Raw genomic sequence first — 23,951 nt, 5'->3', positions numbered from 1 at the left:
GAAATGGAAAATATATACACTGCACTTCCAGAGGAATTTCACAAAGAATGAGGAAAAGAAGATTTAAAACCCTGAAACCATATATTACAAGGAACAAAAGAATTAGGAAAACAGGAGCAACAAATAATCTTCATGCTGTTGTTTACATTTGAATATCTGTGACAGCTAAAACATCTAGCAAGGCTTTATTGGCACAAATCCCATTAGACAACGGCAATAACAGCAGCGGCAATATATCATAATGAGAAGCACACTTGCATTTGAAGAATGTGTCGACTTTGGCTTTATCCAAATTTACACATGAAATGAATGACCCAAAGCCATTTAGCCACTAAAACTATCATCCCAATGATACCCCAAAGCTTTTAAACTCTCTACATGCCATAAATTTTAATCAACCAGTCTCTCCCTCTCTCTCTTTCTAAGTTTTTGACAAAAAGTGCAATTCCTTTCTGTAAAGTGTTTAATTCGCCTTGGCACCATCCATGCAGCAGGAAGTTCCCAGCAGAAACCTTTACATTACAGAAGCACTGATGAGACACTGCAGTCAAGACTGATCAGGCTCTTTGAGTGTAATTGGATGCAGGTGGGCTGAAGAGTGCCGTTTAATTTTCAAGCGTGGTGTATCAGACTGTAGCACGCTGAAAGACACCTACAGAGGTTGTAATATTAGAAATACATGTTAAAGCATGTATGTTGTTTAGCTTCAGCAATATCCTAGTTATGTGTATGTGTGTGTATGTATGCTGAGATTTAACTGAAAGGTAAAAGATAATTGTTTGCCTTCTCAAATAAATATTATCAAGCAAACTGGTGACATATGCAGGTGGCATGGCCGGTTTGAATGAACTATATGCGATTGATGTTTTTTTGGGCATGTTAGGCTGATTGGGAACCAACTTAGCAATCCTCTGGACGTATTCCACAACTGGTACGAGAGTAACTGCTCAAGGTTTTTGGTTTCCCTTTAGTAAAATCTTTGGCAAACAGTGCCCTGCAACAAAAACCTCATTGTGATTGCTTTGGTTGCTAGAGTTGCCACAGTTGCATGGAAGATGCTGACTTGTCTGCAAGCACTCAAATAGCCCCAAACAGCAACGATGCTTGACACAAACAAGATCCAGTTGCCTTCTAGGTAAAAGCTGTTTTACCACTAAAAGAACAACTTTTACTTTGAAGGTGAACAGTCTGTTTCCTGTTTGTGCTACATTTGTCACAGTTTCTCAACAGTCATAGTAGCACTGTATGCTACTTGGTAACCACTGAAATTGGTCACAATGGGATCACAGGCCAATCACTGGGCCTATGTAAACGGGGCTTAGCAGTTCATTTTAGAATGAATGCCACAACCACGTGCAGCAGACTGGGAACTACTTATTTTCTAAAAATAAAATAATAATTTAAAAAATTTTAAAAAAATCCTAAAAGTGAAGCAAACTCAGAAGTGGCAGAAACTGAATTCCTCTTAAGGGCACTGATTCCAAAGCAAGTGAATCCTCAGACTGCCATGGTATAATGTCTACGTTTACAGCATTAAACAGCATTTACAGATTTGGAAAAACAGATTTGGTCTTGGATATTTTCCCTCTTCATATGAACTCTGAGATGAATGGCTATCTTCATTAAGTTGGCTCTCTTTGCTGTGTTTGTGCTGTTGAAGACTTTTGGAGTATTTTTTACAGATTTTCTGACTAATATCATGGCTGCAAGGTGCAGACCACCCAAGATGTTTATGTTTGGTGAGTACAATTATAGGGTTTGGCTTTTTTTAGACTGTTGCTTAACCTTGATTAGCTGGTATGTGGGATTGTGTATTGCACCTGTACAGTTTATAAACTCATCTTGTTGCCCTAGCTCACTTGTGTTAGCTGATAAATTACGACTCAGCCTTTTTTATTCATATCACAGAGGTAAAAACACAAAATATTAAAGATTCAAAAATGCAGACAGTGTGTTAGATCAATTTTTATGATGTCTATGAAAATGCCAAATTTTCTATCAGAATTATGATGAAAATAAATGGTGATTTATTTTTAATATAAATTCTTCTAAGGCTCAAAGGTGCGTTCCCTTTGATCGTGAGCAGGTAGCTTCCTGCTTGGCTGTCAGTGTAATGCAGTTTTCTGTTGTCTAAAAAAAGAATATGGCTCACTGTGCTTATTTGTTTGTCCTCCAATGTTTAATTCTAATTTTGCATTTCTAGCACTAATTTGCAAGAATTTGTCTTGATCTCGATCTGATGCAGATCTCCCTCTTTAAATGGGACTACACAACATTTTTATTATTATTCCATCCATATTTTTCCCGTGATCTTCCTCGCTCCACCCTCTTAACAAAACAAAAAACTCATGCTGAAATAAATTAAAACTTCCAATCCTGACTTCACCATCCACTGGGTGATGTCACGTTGGCTTTGTCCATCTTTTGTTTACAGTTATTTACAGCTATGTTACATCTGAAAAATGTTTAGTTTTATCACTCAATATATTGGCTCTTTGCAGTAGGGAATAATTTGAACATTCAGCAATATGATTGAACTGATTGGTAACAACTGACTTAAAATTTCAGCCTCAAAAAGATGAGCATCTTGGACCACTTTGAGCATTTTGGAGCCACATTTTGTTGTAGCATTTAAACCAGCGATCTCAATAAGGCATCTGTAAGAAACTGCTGTATCTTAAAGCCTTTAAAGTCCATTTATTTAAAACATAAATGTAACATTTTAAACATTATACCATGTTAGTAAATGGAGATATTTAGAGATGCATATTTTTTAGCACTGCTGTAGAAGATACGTTTGCCTTGACCTTGTTGAATTCATGTGAGTTGTTTGTGAAGCAGTACATAATGGCTTTTAATGCGAGAGTCCACAGAAAACATTTAAAGTACCTATAATTTGGTCACAACACATCAAAAAATATTTTGAGGAACATCCAGCTCGTACATTCAATGTTGGCGAAGCCCCATTTGTTGAAATCACAAATGTGTTTTATTTGTCCACAGCTTCCAGCATGAATGGTGTGAATGATCGGACTCAATAGGAGCGCGTTGGAAAGGTGAGACCTGCATTATTCTGCCAAACCTTCACACTGCACCCTGACATCCTCTAATGTTCACGCACAATGCCAGCTGAAACATTTTCCATTATTCAGAAATCCTGCGTTAAATGTGAGGACGGAGATAATTTCTGATCTGATGTTTTCGCTTTAAAATGAAAACAGACAAGACAGTTTTATTTTTAATGTCGTCCCTATTCCTGTTAAAACTCTAAATCTATTTCTTTCACCTGTACTTTAATTTCACTTGCTGACTCCAAATCTGAAAACAGTTTTTGTCTAGTACGTCCCTTTTTTTTTAGTTATGATGTTCCAAGTAGTAGACAATTACAATGACTGGACATAAAGAGCAATGGCGTTCAGAAATTAAAAAATAAGTTTGATCTCCAGACAAGTGAAGCCAAAATATTAAAGAAGCCCTTTTTGCTGATCCTGTGAACCGATGCTTGACTGAATCAGCAGCACAGGGAGCATTAGTGCAGGTTGTCCAAAAATTTTCCTGGCAGTCACAGAGCACACAGTTATGCTGAGCTTTAACATGCTGAAGACATATCAGCTAATGAGTGCCAGAATTTCACTTTTTACATTCTGCACTCAGCTTTTTTTCCACCAGATCTGTCAGTTTCATGTCAGTGATGAGCATGGGAAAAGAACAAGATATAAAAGGGATGGAAAAATTATATTTAATCCAAGCATGATGGGTGACTACTGTTGAGTGTTACAAAGAGAGACAGATGCACAGTGCTAGTGCCTCAAACATTTTTAAGCATGCGGTTTTATTTTGAGCATAATATGTTATGTTTTAAAACCCTAGCTTTAGACTTAATGTTAAATGGCCTGTATTTGTATAGCGCTTTACTAGTCCCTAAGGACCCCAAAGCGCTTTACACAACCAGTCATCCACCCATTCACACACTGGTGATGGTAAGCTACATTGTAGTCACAGCCACCCTGGGGCGCACTGACAGAGGCGAGGCTGCTGGACACTGGCGCCATCGGGGCCCTCTAACCACCACCAGTAGGCAACGAGTGAAGTGTCTTGCCCAAGGACACAACGACCGAGACTGACCAAGCTGGGGCTCGAACCGGCAGCCTTCCGATTACAAGGCGAACTCCCAACTCTTGAGCCACGATCGCCCCAATGTTAGAAATGTCATAGGTTTGCGCGTAGACTCATTGCACTCTTTGTTTGGTGGTGCTAAATTTTTCCTTCAGAAGTCGCTTCATTTTTCATGGCAAGGTTTCAACAAGATGCTCTAAACGTGCTTTACAGATTTTGGTCTATAATGACATCATAGCATCACACTGTTGCTTCAGATTTGTTGGCTGCACGTCCGTGATGTGGATTTCTCGTTCTAACATATCCAAAGACCAAAGCTGCTCTGTGGGATTCAGAGCTGGTGACTGTGGAGGCCGTTGGAGTACAATTAACTCATTTTCATGTTCAAGAAACTTGTTGAGAGAATTTGAAGTCTGTGACATGAAGAGCATTATCCTGCTCGATTCAATTCAATTTTATTGATATAATGCGAAATCACAACAACAGTTGCCTCATGGCGCTTGATAATGTAAGGTAAACACCCTACAATAATACAATGAAACCCCAACAAGCAGATGATCCCCTATGAGCAAGCACTTTGGTGACGTTTTTTGTAAACAGAAGGAAACCTCTGGCAGAACTAGGCTCAGGGTCCAAAGTGTGCTGAGAAAAGATCCCTCACAGCATTACCACCCCCAGCTTGAACATTTGTTTGGCTAATTAGATATTTGCATTAACAGGCAGGTGAAGAGGAGTGCCTAATGAAGTGCCTGGTGAATGCATTTGATTACACAAAAAGGTTCTAGTTAAATTATGTCCTCATAATCATCAGTTTTACTCGTGACCATAAATACAGAGGTTCATAGCACTGGACATTTCAGTCCCGACCAAAAGTGGCAAACCAACCAACCAACTGATGAATCTGACAGGGAAGCAGAACATTGTTCTCAAACAGAGAAGGAAGCAAGTATTTTCAAAGCTTTGCCTCAAAGCTCTACTACAGAACAAAATGATTTATCTCTGATGTCCCTGTAGTGGGTTTGAGTTCTGACCAGTACCTAAAATCAGAGTTATTTTAGGTGAAGTAAATTCCATTCTTCAACCACCATGGTAGACTTAAGTATGGAGATAAACAAAGAGAAACTAAAACATCTTGTGGGATTCTAGTCACAAAGATTTGTTTTGACAAAGGGTTTGACAGTTTTCATCGCAGCAGCCTGTGGCCTCGCAGCAGCTCGGTGTGCGTGTGTGAGAGCGTTTCCACAAGCCTGGCTGCAGGAGGATGGCACAGATTAAGTACTGCTGGTTTTCACAGACAATGCAAAGCGTAGCTGTTAACACAACGCTTTTGAAATTTACATACAATGAGTGCAGTGACTGAAACAGCTGGATTTAAATACGCACACACACACACACACACTTCTGCTCTGGCCCAGTTTAATTCTTCTCATTGCTTGAGCTAACTAAATTCCTTGTACCGTTATTTCCCCGCTGGAGTTTTGCCCTCAGCAGCTCTGCGACAATGCATCCACATCCCCCAGATCCTGTGTCATGCTAGGCTTACAAACACTTGTGTCGCATGCAGAGCCTCTAGCTTGGCTCTACCAGCTGTCACGATACGTAAACAGTCTTTATAATTCAGATGCTCTCTACTCTGCTTAGACAAACATGAAAGTTAACTGTAGCGCTTAGAGAAAACAAGACTTCTCTCTGATGTTTTCTCTGTAGAAAAAAATTGTTTCTGTGCCAATCCTCTTGTGTTGGAATGATAAATGTTTAATTCTCTGTAGCCAAGCCATGGTTGTATAGTACATTACAAGAAACATGGCAGGAATACAAGGGGAACATCACTTTGCACAGAAAAAAACCTTGTTCTGATCTGAAATCTCAGCGCACAAAAGGCTCTGTCACAGTTTCAAAAACAGACTCTAAAGATTTGAATGATTCAACTGTTTCTTTTTTTTAATTTTATTTCAGGCACATTTGTTTTGGCCTAAGCATTATTCAGCCCTGTATCTCAGGAATTTTAATTTTTTTGAATGATTCACAAGACACAGGGGGAAAAAGTGTGACTGTTATGTAACAAGATGGAGGATAGTTAAATATATTAAACCGGCTGAACCAGATCACTATTTAATAAAAGTCTACAGAGGAAATGCTAGCTGTCCTTTAATTCACTTTATATGTAAATAATAGCTGTAAATCTTTCAGTGTGACGAGAAAAATGATCAGTTGTCAGCACACACATATTTTTACGGTTGAAGTGTCTGCTTTACCCTCCCCAGGCCTGGCTATCATGACCCTGGGTCTGACTTTAGGTTTTCTTTAACTTTTGAGGGTTTTTTCAGATGTCCATAATTTTATTTATTGATCTTCATTTCTTCTTGAGCATTTTTGGAACTTTTAGTTTATCATATAATTTAGTCTCAACTTTACAGTTTTATTTGTTTACTGCAGTGTCTTCTGTCTCACCTCCCTGTGTCAATTTCTCTTTAACTTTATTCTTGAGTCTATTTTTCCCTGCATATGTAATCTCACTTCCTCTTCTATTTTGGCAGTTACTTGCCTCTGTTGTCTTGTGCTTTACTTCACCTCCTGTCTTGATTGTTTGCACCTGTGTCTTGTTTTCCCCAGCAATGTCCACTTTCATTGATTTTCCCTTCTTGCTGTAGATCACTATCTTTCCCTGAGTCTCTAAATCCACATTTATTGGTAACTTGAACAAAATTCTGTTCCACATACAAATTTTGATGACCGTTAAGTTGAACATGACACATGAAACAAATGCAAACAGAGAACGTGACATCACATTTTCATCCAAAGAATTCGGATTTATAATGAACCTTTTTAGAAAACAGATCTCAATAATCGCAGTAAGTGTGACAACGTGCATGCAAAGTTTTGTTCAGATTACCCCACCTGTTAAGGCAGGGATACATTACATAGGTATACATACATATGCCACAATAATTACAATACACATTTTCTGTAATTGCAAAGCATGAAAAAAATAAATAAATTCTGAAGCCAGTATACAACCTGTCTATTAATGTTCTTATTTAGGACATGATAGTAAATACACACACACACACACACACACACACACACACACACACACACACACACACACACACACACACATACATATATATATATATATATATATATATATAATTAGGGGTGCAACGATACTCGTATCGATATTGAACCGTTCGATACAGTGCTTTCGGTTCGGTACGCATATGTATCGAACAATACAAAATTTGTAATTTATTTTATCAACTTTCCTTCTGACTATGCTGTCTGTGTTGAGCGCTCAGTGGATCTGCGCTCGACAGTGCAGCCTAGGCGGAGTAGTCGAACGCAGATTCACTCAGCGCAGGGCAAGCTAGCAAGACAGAAGTTAAGCTCTCCTGGCAACATGGCAAATTGAACCTCCCCCACCCTCATTCAGATCTGGCGTTTGGAATTATTTTGGTTTTCATGTGACGTATGACCCTGAAGGTAAGCGCGTCATGGACTAAAGTAAAACAGTATGTCGGATGTGCCATGCAATGCTCAATTACATGGGTGGGAACTAGTGTGTTAGCGCAGTTAGCTCGTTAACGTGTTGGCCGTCTAGCCCCACGCAGGGGTAGCTCGTTAACGGAGATTTGCCGTGTTGTGGCTTTAACGTCATTTCAACGAGATTAACGCTGACAGCACTAGTGGTAACACAACGAATATGACTGCACATTTACGCCGACATCATCCTAGTGCAAAGACAAGTGGAAGCAGACAAAAACAACAAGCACACCCATATGGAAAAGAAATAGTAAAAACATACATGATTTACTCATGAAAGTGGCCACTTTCTCATTACTTTTTTTTTTTTTTTAGTATGTATACAAAACATACAAGTTTCATTATATAATTTTTCAAGGGATCTTATATGTGTTTTCACTCTTGTATGCTTTTCATACAAGTTTCACACAAGACAGATAAAAACTTTATAAGATTTATATATATCTTTTCCATATGGGCACATGCTACAAACTTTATCCGAGTCATTTAGACAGCCGTTAGCACATGATTCTCCTTATGGGGACCTATATGTTTAATATACTGCTGAGAATATAGCCCAGAAGAAGCGGATAGTATAGCTTTTATTTTGGAAAGAGACATTTCTCTGTAATAAACTCTCTTTTCCAAAGATGAGTGATTCCTCAATCAGATACAGGGCTTGCAAAATCGCTAGCCCGACGTACCGTGGCTAGCGATTTTTCCAGTCGGGCTACCAAAATCTATCTCTGCCCTGCCCGTCGGGCTATTGTAGGAAGGAAAAATATATGTCAATGCTTTTGCATTCTTTCGGAAATGTAGCTGGGTAATGACATCATTGGCATCGGTGAGCCACTGTCAATATGTGACATATTGAAATCGCGTTTGAATTTGCGCTTGTTTTTTTGCTTTCACTTTGCAATCGCACGAACTGTGTATAGAGAGCGACAGCACTGATCTGTGAGTGATGATAATTTGTGCACCAATTCCTCTGACATCGTCTTATTAATCGTTAGCTTACTATGCAAACATGACAAGTGAAATCTCCCGCAGCAAGCTTAAACATGTGAGAGGTTGATCGCGCAGAGAATCGCTGAGCTTATGTGAGTGCGTGTGTAAAAGCAGCAGGATATATATTTTAGTTCTGCTGAGCCAAATAAGACAGGTTAGGGTGAAGAATCTTATCTGGTGCGCGTCTTTTATTTTGACAGCGAATGCGCACATGCGGACCACTTATGTGCACCCGTGTAAATAACATAATGTTCTGCCGGGTGTGTTGTTGGTTTTCTCTTGATTTCTGAGTCGACAAGCGCCTTTGTTACTGGGACCAGTCATTTTAAGAAAGGCCCCCATTAGAACCCATGAGAAATGCAAGAAATGCATTATTGCTCAGTCTGCAATATCTTTCCCAGAACAAACACCAATTGCAAATAACATACTAAAAATAAACCTGAAAAATCTGTTTAGAACAGCGTACTATGTTGCAAAGAGTGAACTAACACTGGCAAAATTTAGCAGTCTTTGCAAACTTCAAAAAGCAAATGGCCTCGATCTTGGTTCCACTTGCCTCTTACCCGTGGCTTCAGTGGAAATTTCAAATTCAGGATCTGACACAGACTGATTCATGTTCTACACAGTTCTTACAAGTTCATAGAAATTTCTGTTCAATTAGAACCAAGTATTTGAGTTAATGTTGTAATTTGTTTTTCAACAATTTTTTAATTAATGTTTTGTTTCCTTTACAATATTATACTTTAATGTATAATATTGTAAAGGAAACAAAACAAGAAACAAAACATCAATCAAAAAATTGCTCTCTTTTTTTATTCGGGCTACTTAAATTTATTTTGGGCTACCAAAAACTGAAGAGTTCCTGCCCGAAGCGCTGCCAGGGATTTTGAAATTTTGCGAGCCCTGAGATATATTTCTTTTTTTTATTTTATTTTTTGTTTCAGCAACATTAAATTTAAAAACTGTACTTTTGAGTTAAAATATATATTTATAATTTTAATAAATGACAAATTAAAAAGGCATGAACATTTTTTTTTGTATCGAAAAAATATCGAACTGTGACACCAAAGTATCGAACTGAACCGTGAATTTTGTGTATCGTTGCACCCCCAATATATATATATATATATATATATATATATATATTAGGGGTGCAACGATATTCGTATCGATATTGAACCGTTCGATACAGTGCTTTCGGTTCGGTACGCATATGTATCGAACAATACAACATTTGTAATTTATTTTATCAACTTTCCTTCTGACGATGCTGTCTGTGTTGAGCGCTCAGTGGATCTGCGCTCGACTACTCCGCCTAGGCTGCACTGTCGAGCGCAGATCCACTGAGCGCTCAACACAGACAGCATAGTCAGAAGGAAGAGCGCAGGGCACCTCCCCCACCCTTATTCAGATCTGGCGTTTGGAATTATTTTGGTTTTCATGTGACGTATGACCCTGAAGGTAAGCGAGTCATGGACTAAAGTAAAACAGTATGTTGGATGTGCCATGCAATGCTCAATTACATGGGTGTGAACTAGTGTGTTAGCGCAGTTAGCTCGTTAACGTGTTGGCCGTCTAGCCCCATGCACGGGGCGATCGGCGGTAGCTCATTAACGGAGATTTGCCGTGTTGTGGCGTTAAGGTCATTTCAACGAGATTAACCTGAAAGCACTAGTGGGAACACAACGAATATGACTGCACATTTACGCCGACATCATCCTAGTGCAAAGACAAAAACAACAAGCATGCTACTAACTTTAGCCGAGTCATTTAGACAGCTGTTAGCACATGATTCTCCTTATGCTGCTGAGAATATAGCCCAGAAGAAGCGGATAGTATAGCTTTTATTTTGGAAAGAGACATTTCTCTGTAATAAACTCTCTTTTCCAAAGATGCATGATTCCTCAATCAGATACAGGGCTTGCAATATCGCTAGCCTGACGTCCCGGAGCTAGCGATTTTTCCAGTCGGGCTACCAAAATCTATCTCTGCCCTGCCCGTCGGGCTATTGTAGGAAAAATATATGTCAATGCTTTTGCATTCTTTCAGAAATGTAGCTGGGTAATTATGTCATTGGCATCGGTGAGCCACTGTCAATATGTGACATATTGAAATCGCGTTTGAATTTGCGCTTGTTTTTTTGCTTTCACTTTGCAATCGTGCGAACTGTGTATAGAGAGCGACAGCACTGATCTGTGAGTGATGATAATTTGTGCACCAATTCCTCTGACATCGTCTTATTAATCGTTAGCTTACTATGCAAACATGACAAGTGAAATCTCCCGCAGCAAGCTTAAACATGTGAGAGGTTGATCGCGCAGAGAATCGCTGAGCTTATGTGAGTGTGTGTAAAAGCAGCAGGATTTATATTTGACTACGATGACCTGGATGACTGAGAACCTTCACAGACAGATATATATTTTAGTTCTGCTGAGCCAAATAAGACAGGTCAGGGTGAAGAAGTGACAGCCAAAGAAAAGCTTACCACAAAACGGAGAAGTTATGACAAATCAGACTATAAGGCAAAAAGAAAGTGCAGCTTCATGGTTTCATGGACAAAATAATTTCTGTGGCTGCAATATGACGAGCTAAATAACCAGGGCTGCACATAAGTGGTCCGCAGGTGCGCATTCGCTGTCAAAATAAAAAACACGCACAAGGGTTAGGGTTAAATTTAAAAACTGTACTTTTGAGTTAAAATATATATTTATAATTTTAATAAATGACAAATTAAAAAGGCATGAACATTTTTTTTGTATCGAAAAAATATCGAACCGTGACACCAAAGTATCGAACCGAACCGAACCGTGAATTTTGTGTATCGTTGCACCCCTAATATATATATATATATATATATATATATATATATATATATATATATATATATATATATTAGTGAAGAAATCTGTCTTGCTTCAATTGAACCTTTCATGTTTAACTGGTTGTAACATTATCTTAAACAACTGGAAGAGTTTAACTTTGTTTTTTGTTTTGTTTTTCTATCATTATACAAATGCACAAGGCATAATAAATCTTTCCTATTCTGTCACCCTCCTGAACACAGCCATTGCATTACATTTAAAATGAAGTATCTCAAAGTTTTTCCACCCAGCATAATTAAAGAGGCTTGAGGGACTTCACAGAGAGGTGTACAAACGGAGGAGAACACGATGGACCACAGTGACTATCTGATAAGTTTCGGTGCATGTTTAGCACTTTGGAGAGCTCTGAACACATTCCTGCACCTGTCTCTGCATTTAAATGAAGTCATCAAAGATAAGCAGCACCATTAGCGACGGTTGTTAATCGTACTTTGATTACACTGGAAGGGTTCGTCTAATTCTTTGAAGCACCACGAACAACCTTGAGCCTCACTGCTGGAATTTCAAGGACATCTTTTTTTCACAAGACAAACTCTTCAACAACACGCCACCGGCTTAATTACCGACTAATTAAAGGAACCCATGTAGTCCAGATTTTAGAAGCTCTACAGTCAGATAGCTGCAGGAAGTCTAAAAAAAAAAAAAAAAGGAAATGACTAATTAACTAAGTTATTATTATTTATCTGTAATATCCACAACTCCTGAACGGACTGCCATGAAACCTTATAAAGACATTAATGAGCTTCAATCTGGGACAGGAGTTAACCAAATTATTTGTGGGGTACCCCTTTTTTAAATATTGATTATATACTTTAGCCCACACTTTAACTATATATATAGTTAAAGTGTTAGTATTTTGCTCAAATGTGTCAGACATGTTTTGTATGTCACTGAAAATTATTTGGAATTCCTCAAAAGTTCTTTAAAACAAAGAAGCTCTTTGTATCATTAGGGGTTTTGGAAATCAAAAGGAAACTGACGGGGACATCAAACACAAAATATGTTACGTTAAAATTAAATTAATTCATGGAGCAAAACTTTGAGGTGTGGCTAATTATGTATTAACACAGAAAAAGGAACGACATGCTGACTGTTTAAAGAAAAAACTTGCTAGTGATTCTGTTTAAAACAAGAGCCGTGCACGTATTGGATCACTCACTCATACTTTCCTAACCTTTCTTACAGTGTGGAACTGTCTTGCCTCGACCTTTAAAACAATTAATTTAATTATTTTATCACAAAAACACAGATTACTAGTAATCATTCCAGCTGAGGGGTGCGCTATGAAGATTAATGAGATACTGAGCTATGTTGAGCTTGAAGAGTTTTCTGTGCCATGTCTAAATAACCGTGGTAACTTATGCCGACCCTGTGACCTAGGGCCCAGGTTGGAAGTGCCACGTTTTCACAGATTTTTTTATTTCCAGTGTGTTTTAAGTGCAATACATATTCTCTACTATATTTGTTACATGTTCAGCCAATTCACAGTAACACCAACTGTGCAATTGGCGAAAATGTATGAATGTCTTCTGCTTACTCCTAATAGTGCTAAAAGTCTCTCTTACACTACTGGAGCTGAAGCTAACAGAGCTCAGAAAAAAAATCTATTTTGAAAATCCATCAGTGGCATTTGTAAGGAATTTATTGCCAACAATATTCCAAACTAAAGTCTTATCCCCGTCTCCTTTCCTAGGCTACCGGAAACTTACGAATCCGAACATGCGGAGTAACACTGGATCTTTTAATGTGCAGCTATAATGTTAGGAATAAATAGCACTGAGTAGTAAAACATAACAGGAGATTATAGTTATTTTTCTGCTCAGCTTGCTTGTGATGATTATGAATTCACAAGATTAATGATCTTCTCTCTCGTTTTATTTGCAGCCCCAGTGTTGCATTCGTTTCTTTATCACTAGTTCCTCTGATAATGCCTCTGATTTGAGTAGATGGTGCTCAGTTGATTAATTTGTGCAGAAGAGAAGTCAAGGGATGCATCAAGCACCTCCTTTTCCTTTTTATGTGAGTGACACAGAGCCTGAAGCAGAAAGACTGGGTTAAGAAAGCAAGTTGATAACCAATAATATGACACCTACCACCCACAGCTCGTGACCATTGGTGAGGGTAGGGACATAGATCAACCGGTTTTACACTCAACTCTCTCTTCATCATTATGGACCGTCTGTCAATCGTCTGTCGATCTCCCGCTCCCGTCTCCTGTCACTCGTGAACAAGACCCTGAGATACTTAAACACCTCTATTTGGGGCAGGAACTCATCCCTGCTCTGGAGTGGGCGCTCCACCCTTTTCCAGCTGAGGACCAGGGCCTCAGATTTGGAGGTGCTGATTCTCATTCCCACCACTTCACATTCGGCTGCGAACCATTCCAGTCCAAGCTGGAGGCCATCACCTGATGAACCCAACAGAACTACATCATCTGCAAAAGCAGCAATGAGATTCTGAGACAATCCAAGTGGAAGCCTTCCACCACCTGGCTACACCTAGAAATTCTGTCCATTAAATGAATGATGAATGACTGATGACAATTATGAACAGTATCATGACAAAGGGCAGCCATTACCCACCAGAAACAAGTCTGACTTATTGCCAGCAATGCAGACCAAGGATGAAGAGCTGGTCCAGTGCTCCATGACCAGGACAAAAACTGCATTGTTCTGAGGTTCAACTAACAGACGGACTCTCTTTTCCAGTACCCTGGTATAGACTTTCCCAAGGAGGCTGAAGAGTGTGATCCCCCTATAGTTGGAACACACCCTCTGGTCCCCCTTTCTTAAAGATGGGAACCACCACTTTGATCTGCCAATCCAAAGGTACCACCCCTGATCTCCATGCAACGTTGTAGAGGCATGTCAACCAAGACAGCCCTACAACATCTAGAGCCTTCAGGAACTCAGAGCGAACCTCATCCACCCCAGGGGCCCTGCCACCAAGGAGTTGTTTAACTGCCTCAGTGACCTCACCCCCGCAGATAGACGAGTTGATTTAAGGAGGTCCTCGAAGTACTCCTTCCACCTTCGGCAATGGAGGTGCTGAACATGGTCCATTCTGACTTAATGTCCCTAGTCTCCCTCAGAATGCCATTGAAGCTCTGTCGGAGGTGTGAGTTGAAGATCTTGTGAACTAGGGCCTCTGCCAGGCGTTCCCAGCACACCCTCACAATATGTTTAGATGCACCAGGTCTGTCCAGCATCCTCCCCTGCCACCTGATCCAACTCACTACCAGGTGGTGATCAGTTGACAGCTCAGCCCCTCTCTTCGCCCAAGTGTCCAGAATATATGGCCGCAGGTCTGATGACACAATTACAAAATCGATCATTGACCTACAGCCTAGGGTGTCCTGGCATCACGTACACTTATTGAAACCCCTATGTTCAAACATGGTGTTCATTATGGACAAACTGTGGTTTGCACAGAAGTCCAGTAACAAAACACAGCTCGGGTTCACATCCAGGAGGCCGTTCCTCCCAATCACATACATCCAGGTCTCACTGCTGTTGCCCACATCTGTTGAGTGTTGAAGTCTCCCAGTAGGACAACATGAGTCCCCAGGTGGTGCACCCTCAAGCAGCCCGCCCAGGGACTCCAAGAAGGCCAGGTACTCTGAACCGTCATTTGGTGCATAAGCACAGACGACAGTCAGGACTCGTTCCCCAACCCGAAGGCGCAGAGAACAAACCCTCTCATCCGCCAGGAGAAACCACAACTTACAGGCAATAAGCTGAGGTATACTAGGGTACCCACCCCAGCACGCCGCCTCTATTAATGTTATTTACAAATCAGTAGCTATTATCTATCACCTACTCTAACATAATGTTTGTGTAATCAAAGTGAACATCTGTAATGCTACCCTTATGTGATTTTTACTGCACTACGAACTTTAAGTAATTTTAAAAGAACAAAGAAAACAAATTAAATATATACATAACACAATACTATTCCCTTAAAAGTAAATAATGCTCAAAGCGAGCTGCTTTGGCAGAGGTGTGCTTCTGGTGTGCTTTTTGTTGATTTTCTTTTTTTTATTTACACAAATAATGTTTATATCTAAACAAAAGTTATTTCCAGACTGTGACTAAAAGTTATTTCTCAAATCCAGGAGATCAAATTACAAAGAGGTAATTTCACAGTGCAAAAAAGGTTTTAAAAAGCAAAAGAGGGGTTTTAGAAGATTTATGGCTTTATTGCTGGTCTTTTTGTTTTCCAAAAGAAAGAATATTAATATTTTAAAGTGTGAATGATTTCGGGTGTCATGGTTATTTCTTTTTGCTTTTTTTCAGGGGGGAGGGTAGATGACTTTTAATTATAGAAATTAAGGTCAGATATATACAAGAACTACTTGTAAGCCTGTTGAGTCAGATACACGGTCTGTGGACTTTATACTTTTTACTGCTTGCACAGTCTGCGTAATGTGTAAATAAATAAACTAAACCAAGAAAATGATAGCACGGCTGAGCTTTTTCCTTTTCTCTTCATTAGTTATTGTAGTTAAAAACTACAACCACTTCCTAAAATACAGCAGAGCAATCACCTACAAATTTAGTATACATACAAAAAAATTTGTGCAGTTAATCAAATGATACCATCTTCTTCTTAAGAATGAAAATGTCATTGATTCCTCCCATCAGCACCATACCTACAACAATGCTATGCGAGTCAACGCACTCGGAGTCTAATTGTATTCACAAAGCTGCCATATGCACTGCTCTGACAATGCCTGGGGCGCTCTCACTTTTTGGTGCAATTGCATTTGTACGCACTGGTGAGATCAGCTGAGGCTTTTGTCGCTGTCTGTTCACTCAATGCAGCCGGGCAGATGGATTGACATGAAAACATTAACTCTGTGTTCTCGTGGCAGATGTTGTGCACTGCTCACAACAAGAAGATTTCAACCGCCCCAAGTGTTTGACCCAAGCCGCAGACTGCATGCCAGCTATTGACGATTTCACTCTTTTCTGTCAGGGGAGTTTGAAACTTGAAAGTGTCTCTCATCTTATGGACTGCTAATAAGTCCACTCCCTTGGAAGAAGAAAGGAGCTCCTAGTGTTAAACTAAACTCAAAGAAAAAGGACATGAGCGATGCATCGGACAGATCTACTAGTCACTGAAGCTTCATCAGCAATAGTCTCAGTGGAAGAGTGGATATCAAGACGCAAAGAACAATGAGAAACAAGGAGAAAAAGGTCAGGAGCAAGTATTTAGTATTAGTATTTAGTATTTATTTATTTATTGTCATTGTCAAGAACAATGAAATTGCACTAAGAGTTTGCAGCAATCTGTGAAAAACTGTGGAGGCTCTGTCGGGGCTGGGGAGCTTGTTAAAATGGATCCAATCATGAACCCCGTAAGTGCCATCAAATTTTTATCCACCATGTAATACCATCTGGAAAGCATCGACTGACAATGGCTTCATTTTTCAACATGACACTACCAATGCAGTAAATGCATACCTGGATAGAAAAAGACGGACAATAGAGCACCATCAGTCATGGACGACTTCAACATTATTGAAGCAGTGTCGGATCATCTTGACAGAGAACGGAACAAAAGGACATCCAACATGCAAAGAAGAGCTTTGAATGTCCTTCATGAAGCCTGGAGAACTGTTACTGAAGACTACTTAAAGAAATTACAATAAAACTGAATAAGAGTTTAGGCTGTGTTGTCAAATACAGATGATCATACCAAAATGACTTTGAAGCTCATTAAAACTGTACAAACTCTGGTTTTGTCTCTTATACTGTATTTCTATGGATGTTTGTACAGTAAATTTAACTCACTTCACATGTTCCTGTTAAAGTATAAAGAAAGGTAGCTCAAGAGTTTGACACTGTATATCTGTGCAGGTCTGCTTTTTGTTTCTTCTCTCAGGTTGTTTTCACTTCTTGATTACTTTCATCTGTGTCTTGCTCTCCTGTGTCTCATCATTAACTATAGAGTTTATCCACTCCTGTCTCCTGTCTCTATTTCTTTGTGGGTGTTAGCTTGTCATGTTACATTACTTATGTAATGTGTTTATGCTGTGTTTTTTTCCTGTGGATATTTTTGGACAATATGTGGCTATTTTTGATTCTACTTCAGTCTGATTAATTAGACTGAATCTGTATCCTGCATTCGGGGTCCTCTCTACTCATTACTGTAAGTTTACATGTTAATTAGTCCTCAGGTCATTCTGTAGGTTTGTGTGGATGTGAGAGTGAAAATTTCATCTCTATGGAAGAAAAATAGAAAAATATTTGCACAAAATAATTTTTGATAAAAACTATTTTTACATGCTTCCCAAGTTGAGTATATTCTGATCCTGTTTATATGGCAGTAAATTAACACTTTATGTGGGCTCTGCTGTTTCTAAGCTACAAGAAACGCTAAATTGTCAGTATTAAAAAAAAAAAAAAAAAGAATTCGTGGACAGGTGATGTGCCTGGCAGCTTTGACTTAACGGATTAAATGGTCATCATGGTTTAGCTGAGATTTCAAAGGAATACCCATGTCACCTTTTAGAGGGGGAAAAAAGTAATAAGAAATGAAAGGAGCGACGTCAAGGAGAAGAGCTCTGCAGAAGCACAGAACGAGGCATTCAAGCGCCAAAGCCTGTTGCTGTCATCCACAGATAAGAGCACACGAAACACACACACACACACAAGATGCTCTCTGCCCCATCTGCTCCCCCTCGGGGGATTATCGTCACCTCCAACCGAAAATCAGTTTGTCGCAGTCACATCAGTCTCCTTGGCTACGACTCGCTGTCCATTTTAACAAGCCCTTAAGGTCTCAGTGACACTGAGACAGTTTAGCTGAGGATTTAAATAAATTAAGCCTCTCTTCTTTGATATATATTTTTTATTTATTTATTTTTTAAATGGAAAACGGAGAAGCGCCGTTAGATCCTGTTGGTCTGCAGCTCTGTAGAGTGAAGCATTACAGAAGATTGTTCGATCCTGGAAAAATGTTTAATTTTCACATGACTTAAAAAGACAGCAGCAGTGAAAGAGAGAAATGTGAAATAAAATATAAACAAGGTGAGAACAGGTCAAATTTAAGGTGCCCTTTTCACAGTTTTCACTTTACTTGTGAGAAGATGTGGTGTATGGAGCCGTCTCAGCATCTTAATGAGTGAGGAACCTGATGTTCCCTCCTTTCCTGCACTTGTCACAGTTCAGTTATTGTTGAGAGGCTGAGGGATTTGGTGCAGAACATGGTGTGGGTGTGCCTGTTGTGGTGAAAAAAATCTGTTTGTGCCGTCACTTTGGGATCTGCCTTCCTTCTGGGGAAAACCAAGTTCTTATAGCATAGCTCATTACATCTGGAGAGCAGACTGCAGGCTCATAGTTAGAGTTAAGCGTCTGGGAAAGATGAATACATGTGTGCTTCTGTTACTGTCTAATACAAAAAACAACATGAAAGCATTAACACAAAGTATTAATTCAGTACTTTGTGTTAACTGAGACACAATAGGGATTAAACAGAAGTTTTTGTGCATCATATCAAAGAGACCTGAAAAAAACTGCATATCAGAGCGATACGTGGTGCGATGTCTGGTGCGATGCCTGGTGCGTCACCACGTGCATTGCAGGCTGAACAATGCTTCAAGCTAAATATTGAAGAGATGCTACAACAGGCTGCTGCCGATCATCGAAATGATGACATCCGTATCTGGTACCATACAGACGCGAGCCTATTTAGTCCGTTGTGATGGCAGGCCAACACAGTGATGGCAAGGTTTACCCCTTCTGGTCTGCTTCCAAGTTTGTTGTGCCTGGAAAAATTCCAGAAGGATTTATCCAGGAGTCATACTACTCACAAGTCTGAGAATGAAGCAGCAGCTCTGGATACACTGTCTTTGCACTTATATGAATTTGAGTGTAATCCCATTCTTAATACGTAGGGTTTAATACGATTTTAACCCATCTTTGGCAGCTATAACAGCTTCACCTGTTCTGGGAAGGTTTTCTACAAGGTTTAGGAGTGCGTTTATGGGAATTTGGCTCATTTGTGAGGTCAGACAGTGATGTTGGAGAACATCACAACAACAAGAAGGTCTGGCTCACGGTCTACTTCATTTCAGAGTTGTGCTAACCCAGATTTGTCCATTGGATTGGCAGATGGAAAAGTGTTATTCATCACTCCTGAGAGTGTAGTGGTGATGTGCTTTACACTGATGTATCCGACGCTTTGCACCTCACTTCGTGATGTAAGGCTGGGATGCAGCTGCTCGGACATGGAAACTATGAAGTTCTCTACACACTTTTCTTAAGCTATTCTGAAGGCATCATGACTGACCTCACTCTGTGATTTTTACGTGGCCTACCACTTCATGGATGAGTTGCCGTCATTCCCAATCATTTCCACTTGGTTATAATGGCACTAACAGTTGACTATGGAATCTTTAGTACCAAGGAGATATTCCGACTGGACTTGATGCACAGGTGGCATCCTATCACAAGCCCACACTGGAGTTCACTGAGCTCCTGAGAGTGACCCATTCCTTCAAAAATGTTTGTAGAAGCAGTCTGCATGCTTAGTTGCTTGATCTTATATACCTGTGGCCATGGGAGTGATTGATACATCTTAATTCAATGATTTGGATCGGTGAATGAATACTCCTTGAAATGTAGAACATCTCAGAATAGAATATCTATTTCTGAGTCTGAACCTGTTGAGGAAAAGGTTTTCAGCCACATTCATCTGCAACCTTATTGTTTCGGCTTCCCAGACATGCCATGAGGGAGGGAACCTACAGTGATGGTAATTCGAAGGGTTTGCTTTCCAGCTCAGCTCTCTTCAGTACAAAGTTTGGAAAAAATGCCCGCACTAGTTCACTGGTCCCATCAACAGGCTCTCAAAATACTCGATCACCCTTGCTTCACGCTAACCCACAAAGAGCAGTGCACCATTGTACTTGAGTGTTAGCCACCTAACACTGAGGGTTACATTCCAGGGACGCCAATGGAGCCAAAACAGAGTGAATCTCATCCCTACCCGTCCTTTTTCACTGCAGAGCTTTTTGTGTACCTCAGCAACGTCTGTCAGGAGATGAGGTGAGGCCACCCCTATATCTTCAAACTGCCTTCGAGACTGAGGACGTGCTCATCCGGTTCAGGAGCACCTCAAAGAGCTCTTTCCACAATATTCCAGTAAGGCTCAGCAGTTCTCGTCTCTGACCAAAAGCTGGCCTGAGGCTGAGCCAAGTCTGCTTTTCTTATTTCCTGCTCCTGATTCACCAGACAGTTTGCTAGGAGCCATCTGAAAGTCCTTCTCACTGAACTCTTCCCAAGCTTGAGATTTTGGTTCTGCCACAGCAGACGCGACAGCCCTTCTGACCTTTTTTTGGTACCCAACGGCCCTTTAATAGTTATCTATTCCAGCTGACCATTAGGTGTTGATCAGCTGACAGCTCTGTTATCCCTACTGCGTCTTGTCTCCTTAATGGCAAATAATTGTCCTTGAACTTTCTATCATTATTATTGTTATTATTATTTTATAGTATTGTTCTGTTTATTTTTATCCTCCTGCTGCTAAACTAATTTCCCCTTGTGGGACAATAAAGAAATTGAATTGAATTGAAATTGAATTGTTCCTCTCTTCAAGAGTGAAGAGTGTCTTGGCAAATACATCAACAACACAGATCAGTGACCTTTCGGTTAAGGTTATCCTGGATCAAGTAAATTAATGCGTGACATTAATTTGTGTCTTTTCTTTTCCAGTCGACACTGTTCAGATTTCTCCAGTCTCTGGATGGGACACCCCCCAGGATCCCACCCAGAGACTGCAACAAGCACGGGTATTCTGAACTGCTGTTTGGTGGATAAGCACAGACGTGATCCTCAAGTTTGGCCAGAAGCTTGTTAGTGTTGGCTTCATGTTTCTGGTCCAAAAGGTACATCCAGCCTTTATACACAGTCAGTATTCAAACCCGTGAGAAGAGCAAAGAAAAAATTGATTAAAACTTCACATTATTAATGGAAAGCTTTTTGGTGGAAATATTTTTAGCTTATGTAATATCCTGCTGCTTGCAGTAATCGGATGATTTAGGATTGTTTCCAGCATCTCAAGATAAAAAATGTTGGTAATTCTTAAAATCTGCACCCACCTAAACAGCCAGTACTGTAACTTCTGGTTTGCTGAGACCAGAATTATTGACCTTTATACATTATATATGCATGAATGATGTTAAATCTCTGTTTGATATTTCCTTATTTAGGTGAATTTTATGGTGCAAGGCGATTAAAGATTTGTCCAGATGTTTCCACCTTTTGAAAAATATCTTTACTTTGTGTGTTTTTCATTGTGATTACAAAATAAAAGAATGACAAGAGCAGAAAACAAATGAGATCTTAGCAAGAGCATCTAAATTGTACCATGTGTTCTTTCTTTTTCTTTTCTTTTTTTTGGTCATGTCTCAGATGATTTGACAGTTAATTGGAAGAACAACAATCAGACAAACTTGCTAGCCTGCTGTGCACCCCGCTTTAGTCTCTGATCAGCTAACCTAGCGGAGCAGAGCATCTCGGGGCTTTACTCGTTTCTCTGTAAATCTGAGCCATGTTGAAGAAGACTGAAGTGGCGAACAGCTGGATTATACAAACAACGGGGAGAGGAGGGCTCATTAAACCGCAAGTCATTTGTACTTGTGGTTTTGGTTATTTAAGATGATCCAACTTTCTGCCTTTCACTGCTGCCTGCATGTGTGATTAAATTAAGGTCTAATGTCTCGTCACATTGCACCATGTTGTGATTTTAATTAAAAGTCCTCCTATTAAAGGTAAAAAATGTCCTGATCACTGTTAAACTGCAGATCATCAAATACAGCAGCAGTTGGGCTATAACAAAACAATTTATGATGCTATTTTGTGAAATGTCATATTTAATTTCTCATCACTTTAAAATGAGGCTCCGAGGCGAGGGTGTCTCATTTGGTTAAACGTCTGTTGTCTCGACTCCTCTCTCCTCGTGTCCCTCCCTCACCTCCTAGTCACCTCAATTCCTCCTGACATGTCTGGTGGGAGGGGCTAAGAAAGGGGAGGACAGGAGCTGAGGATATGTGGTGTGGGAGAACTGAGAAAGGAAAGCCTCTTTCAGGGCTGTGAGAGTGAAATCAAAATATTTAATACATCTGATAAACCATAATCACGGTTAGTTAGCTAAAACTAAACTATAACTCAGTGTGGGAAATTGTTTTAACTGAAACATACATAAGCTTGTTTTTTTTGTTTTTTTTTTATTGAAATAATATCGTGCATAAAAAAATATACAGGAAAACATTTTTCGTTTGTCAGGCTGGTGTTGTTATGAGTTCCAGGGATGATTAGGGTTTTTCCAGTTTTCATTATTTTTGCACTGTAGTTTTGCATTGTGTATTCGTGATATTTGATTTTGTTGTTGCTTTCTGTTATTTCTTAGTGTTTACCTGTCTTGGTCTTTCCTTTAACTGATTCAAGTTCGTGTTAGGGTATTTCATGGCTTCAATTCGGTGCAGCAAAAATGTTTTCTATCAGTGGTCAGCGGGATGTTGCTCAGGGGAGCAGGAAGGTTTGCATGTTCGAGCTCAAGCAGCAGGAACACTGAGCAGTGTTACATCAAAAGACACGAATCAACCTTGGGATTTTTAAGCGTGGAGACTTTCTAAGTTCACTCGCGCTGACGGAAAACCCACCTTATGAGAACAGACACCCCCACATCCTCACAGTTCTTGTAGACGTGCCCCCACGTGTCCTGGACGATCTCCCTCTCGGTGTCGGACAGCGGCTCCGCGCGCTCCGGACGGTCCTCGCACTCCACCTCTCCTCTCTGCACTCCCAGCAGCTGCGGAGGTGGCGAGGGTGGCGGCGGAGACTCCCGGCGCGACATCCTCCTGCGGCGCAGCAGCCCGGAGGCTCCCAGCAGCGCCCGGGGGAGGTAGGGAGCGAGGGAGGGGGGGAGGGAGACGGAGAGCTGAGACCCCACGGCGGGAGCTTGGAGGAGAGACGGGATGAGAAGAGAAGTAGAGAAGAAGAGGAGGAGAGCGGGAGGAGAGAGGAGGCAGACGGCACTCAGAGCCAAGAAAAGGAAAGGGAAAATGAAGCTCCACTGCCACCCACCGAGCTCTCTCACTCCAAACTCTCACTCGCTTGTACTCCCTCTAACTAAAAACTTCTTTCTCACACTGTTCTGCTCTCTCTCCCCTCCTCCTCCTTCCCCCTTTTCCCTCCCTCTCTCTCCTTCTCCCGGTGAGGGAGATGCTTGTCGGTGATGCTGATGTTGTTTTCCCGTCACTTCTCCTTTGCTTCTCTCTGATCCACTCGCTCTGGGTGGAGGAGATGAGGCGTGCTGAGGCTGTGTTGTGAGGACCTGATGGAATGAGAGCAGGGTGGGGAGACGACAGGAGAAAGAAACAGAGGGGTGGAGAGACCAGGAGAAAGGAGGGGGATG

The 23,951-nt window shown here is 40.4% G+C and overlaps 1 protein-coding gene across 1 annotated transcript in view; it reads right to left on the bottom strand.

Moving 5' to 3' along the window:
- Positions 1-23,703, bottom strand: part of cygb2 (cytoglobin 2) — a 37,216-nt gene extending 13,513 nt beyond the window's left edge. The window contains exon 1 of the mRNA XM_086296246.1: positions 23,197-23,703. Within this exon, the coding sequence (XP_086152372.1) occupies positions 23,197-23,390 (194 nt within the window). The 5' untranslated portion in view covers positions 23,391-23,703. The remainder of the gene's footprint in view (positions 1-23,196) is intronic.
- Positions 23,704-23,951: the final 248 nt, after the last annotated feature.

This window comes from Aulonocara sp. 'chitande type north' Nkhata Bay, linkage group LG6, assembly GCF_057382095.1.
Source record: "Aulonocara sp. 'chitande type north' Nkhata Bay isolate Kocher_YH1m ecotype deep benthic linkage group LG6, A_spYH_male_GT1.1, whole genome shotgun sequence".
Taxonomy (NCBI): domain Eukaryota; kingdom Metazoa; phylum Chordata; class Actinopteri; order Cichliformes; family Cichlidae; genus Aulonocara; species Aulonocara sp. 'chitande type north' Nkhata Bay.
Note: the sequence above shows the minus strand (reverse complement) of the source record. Positions and strands in the feature narration are given on the sequence as shown.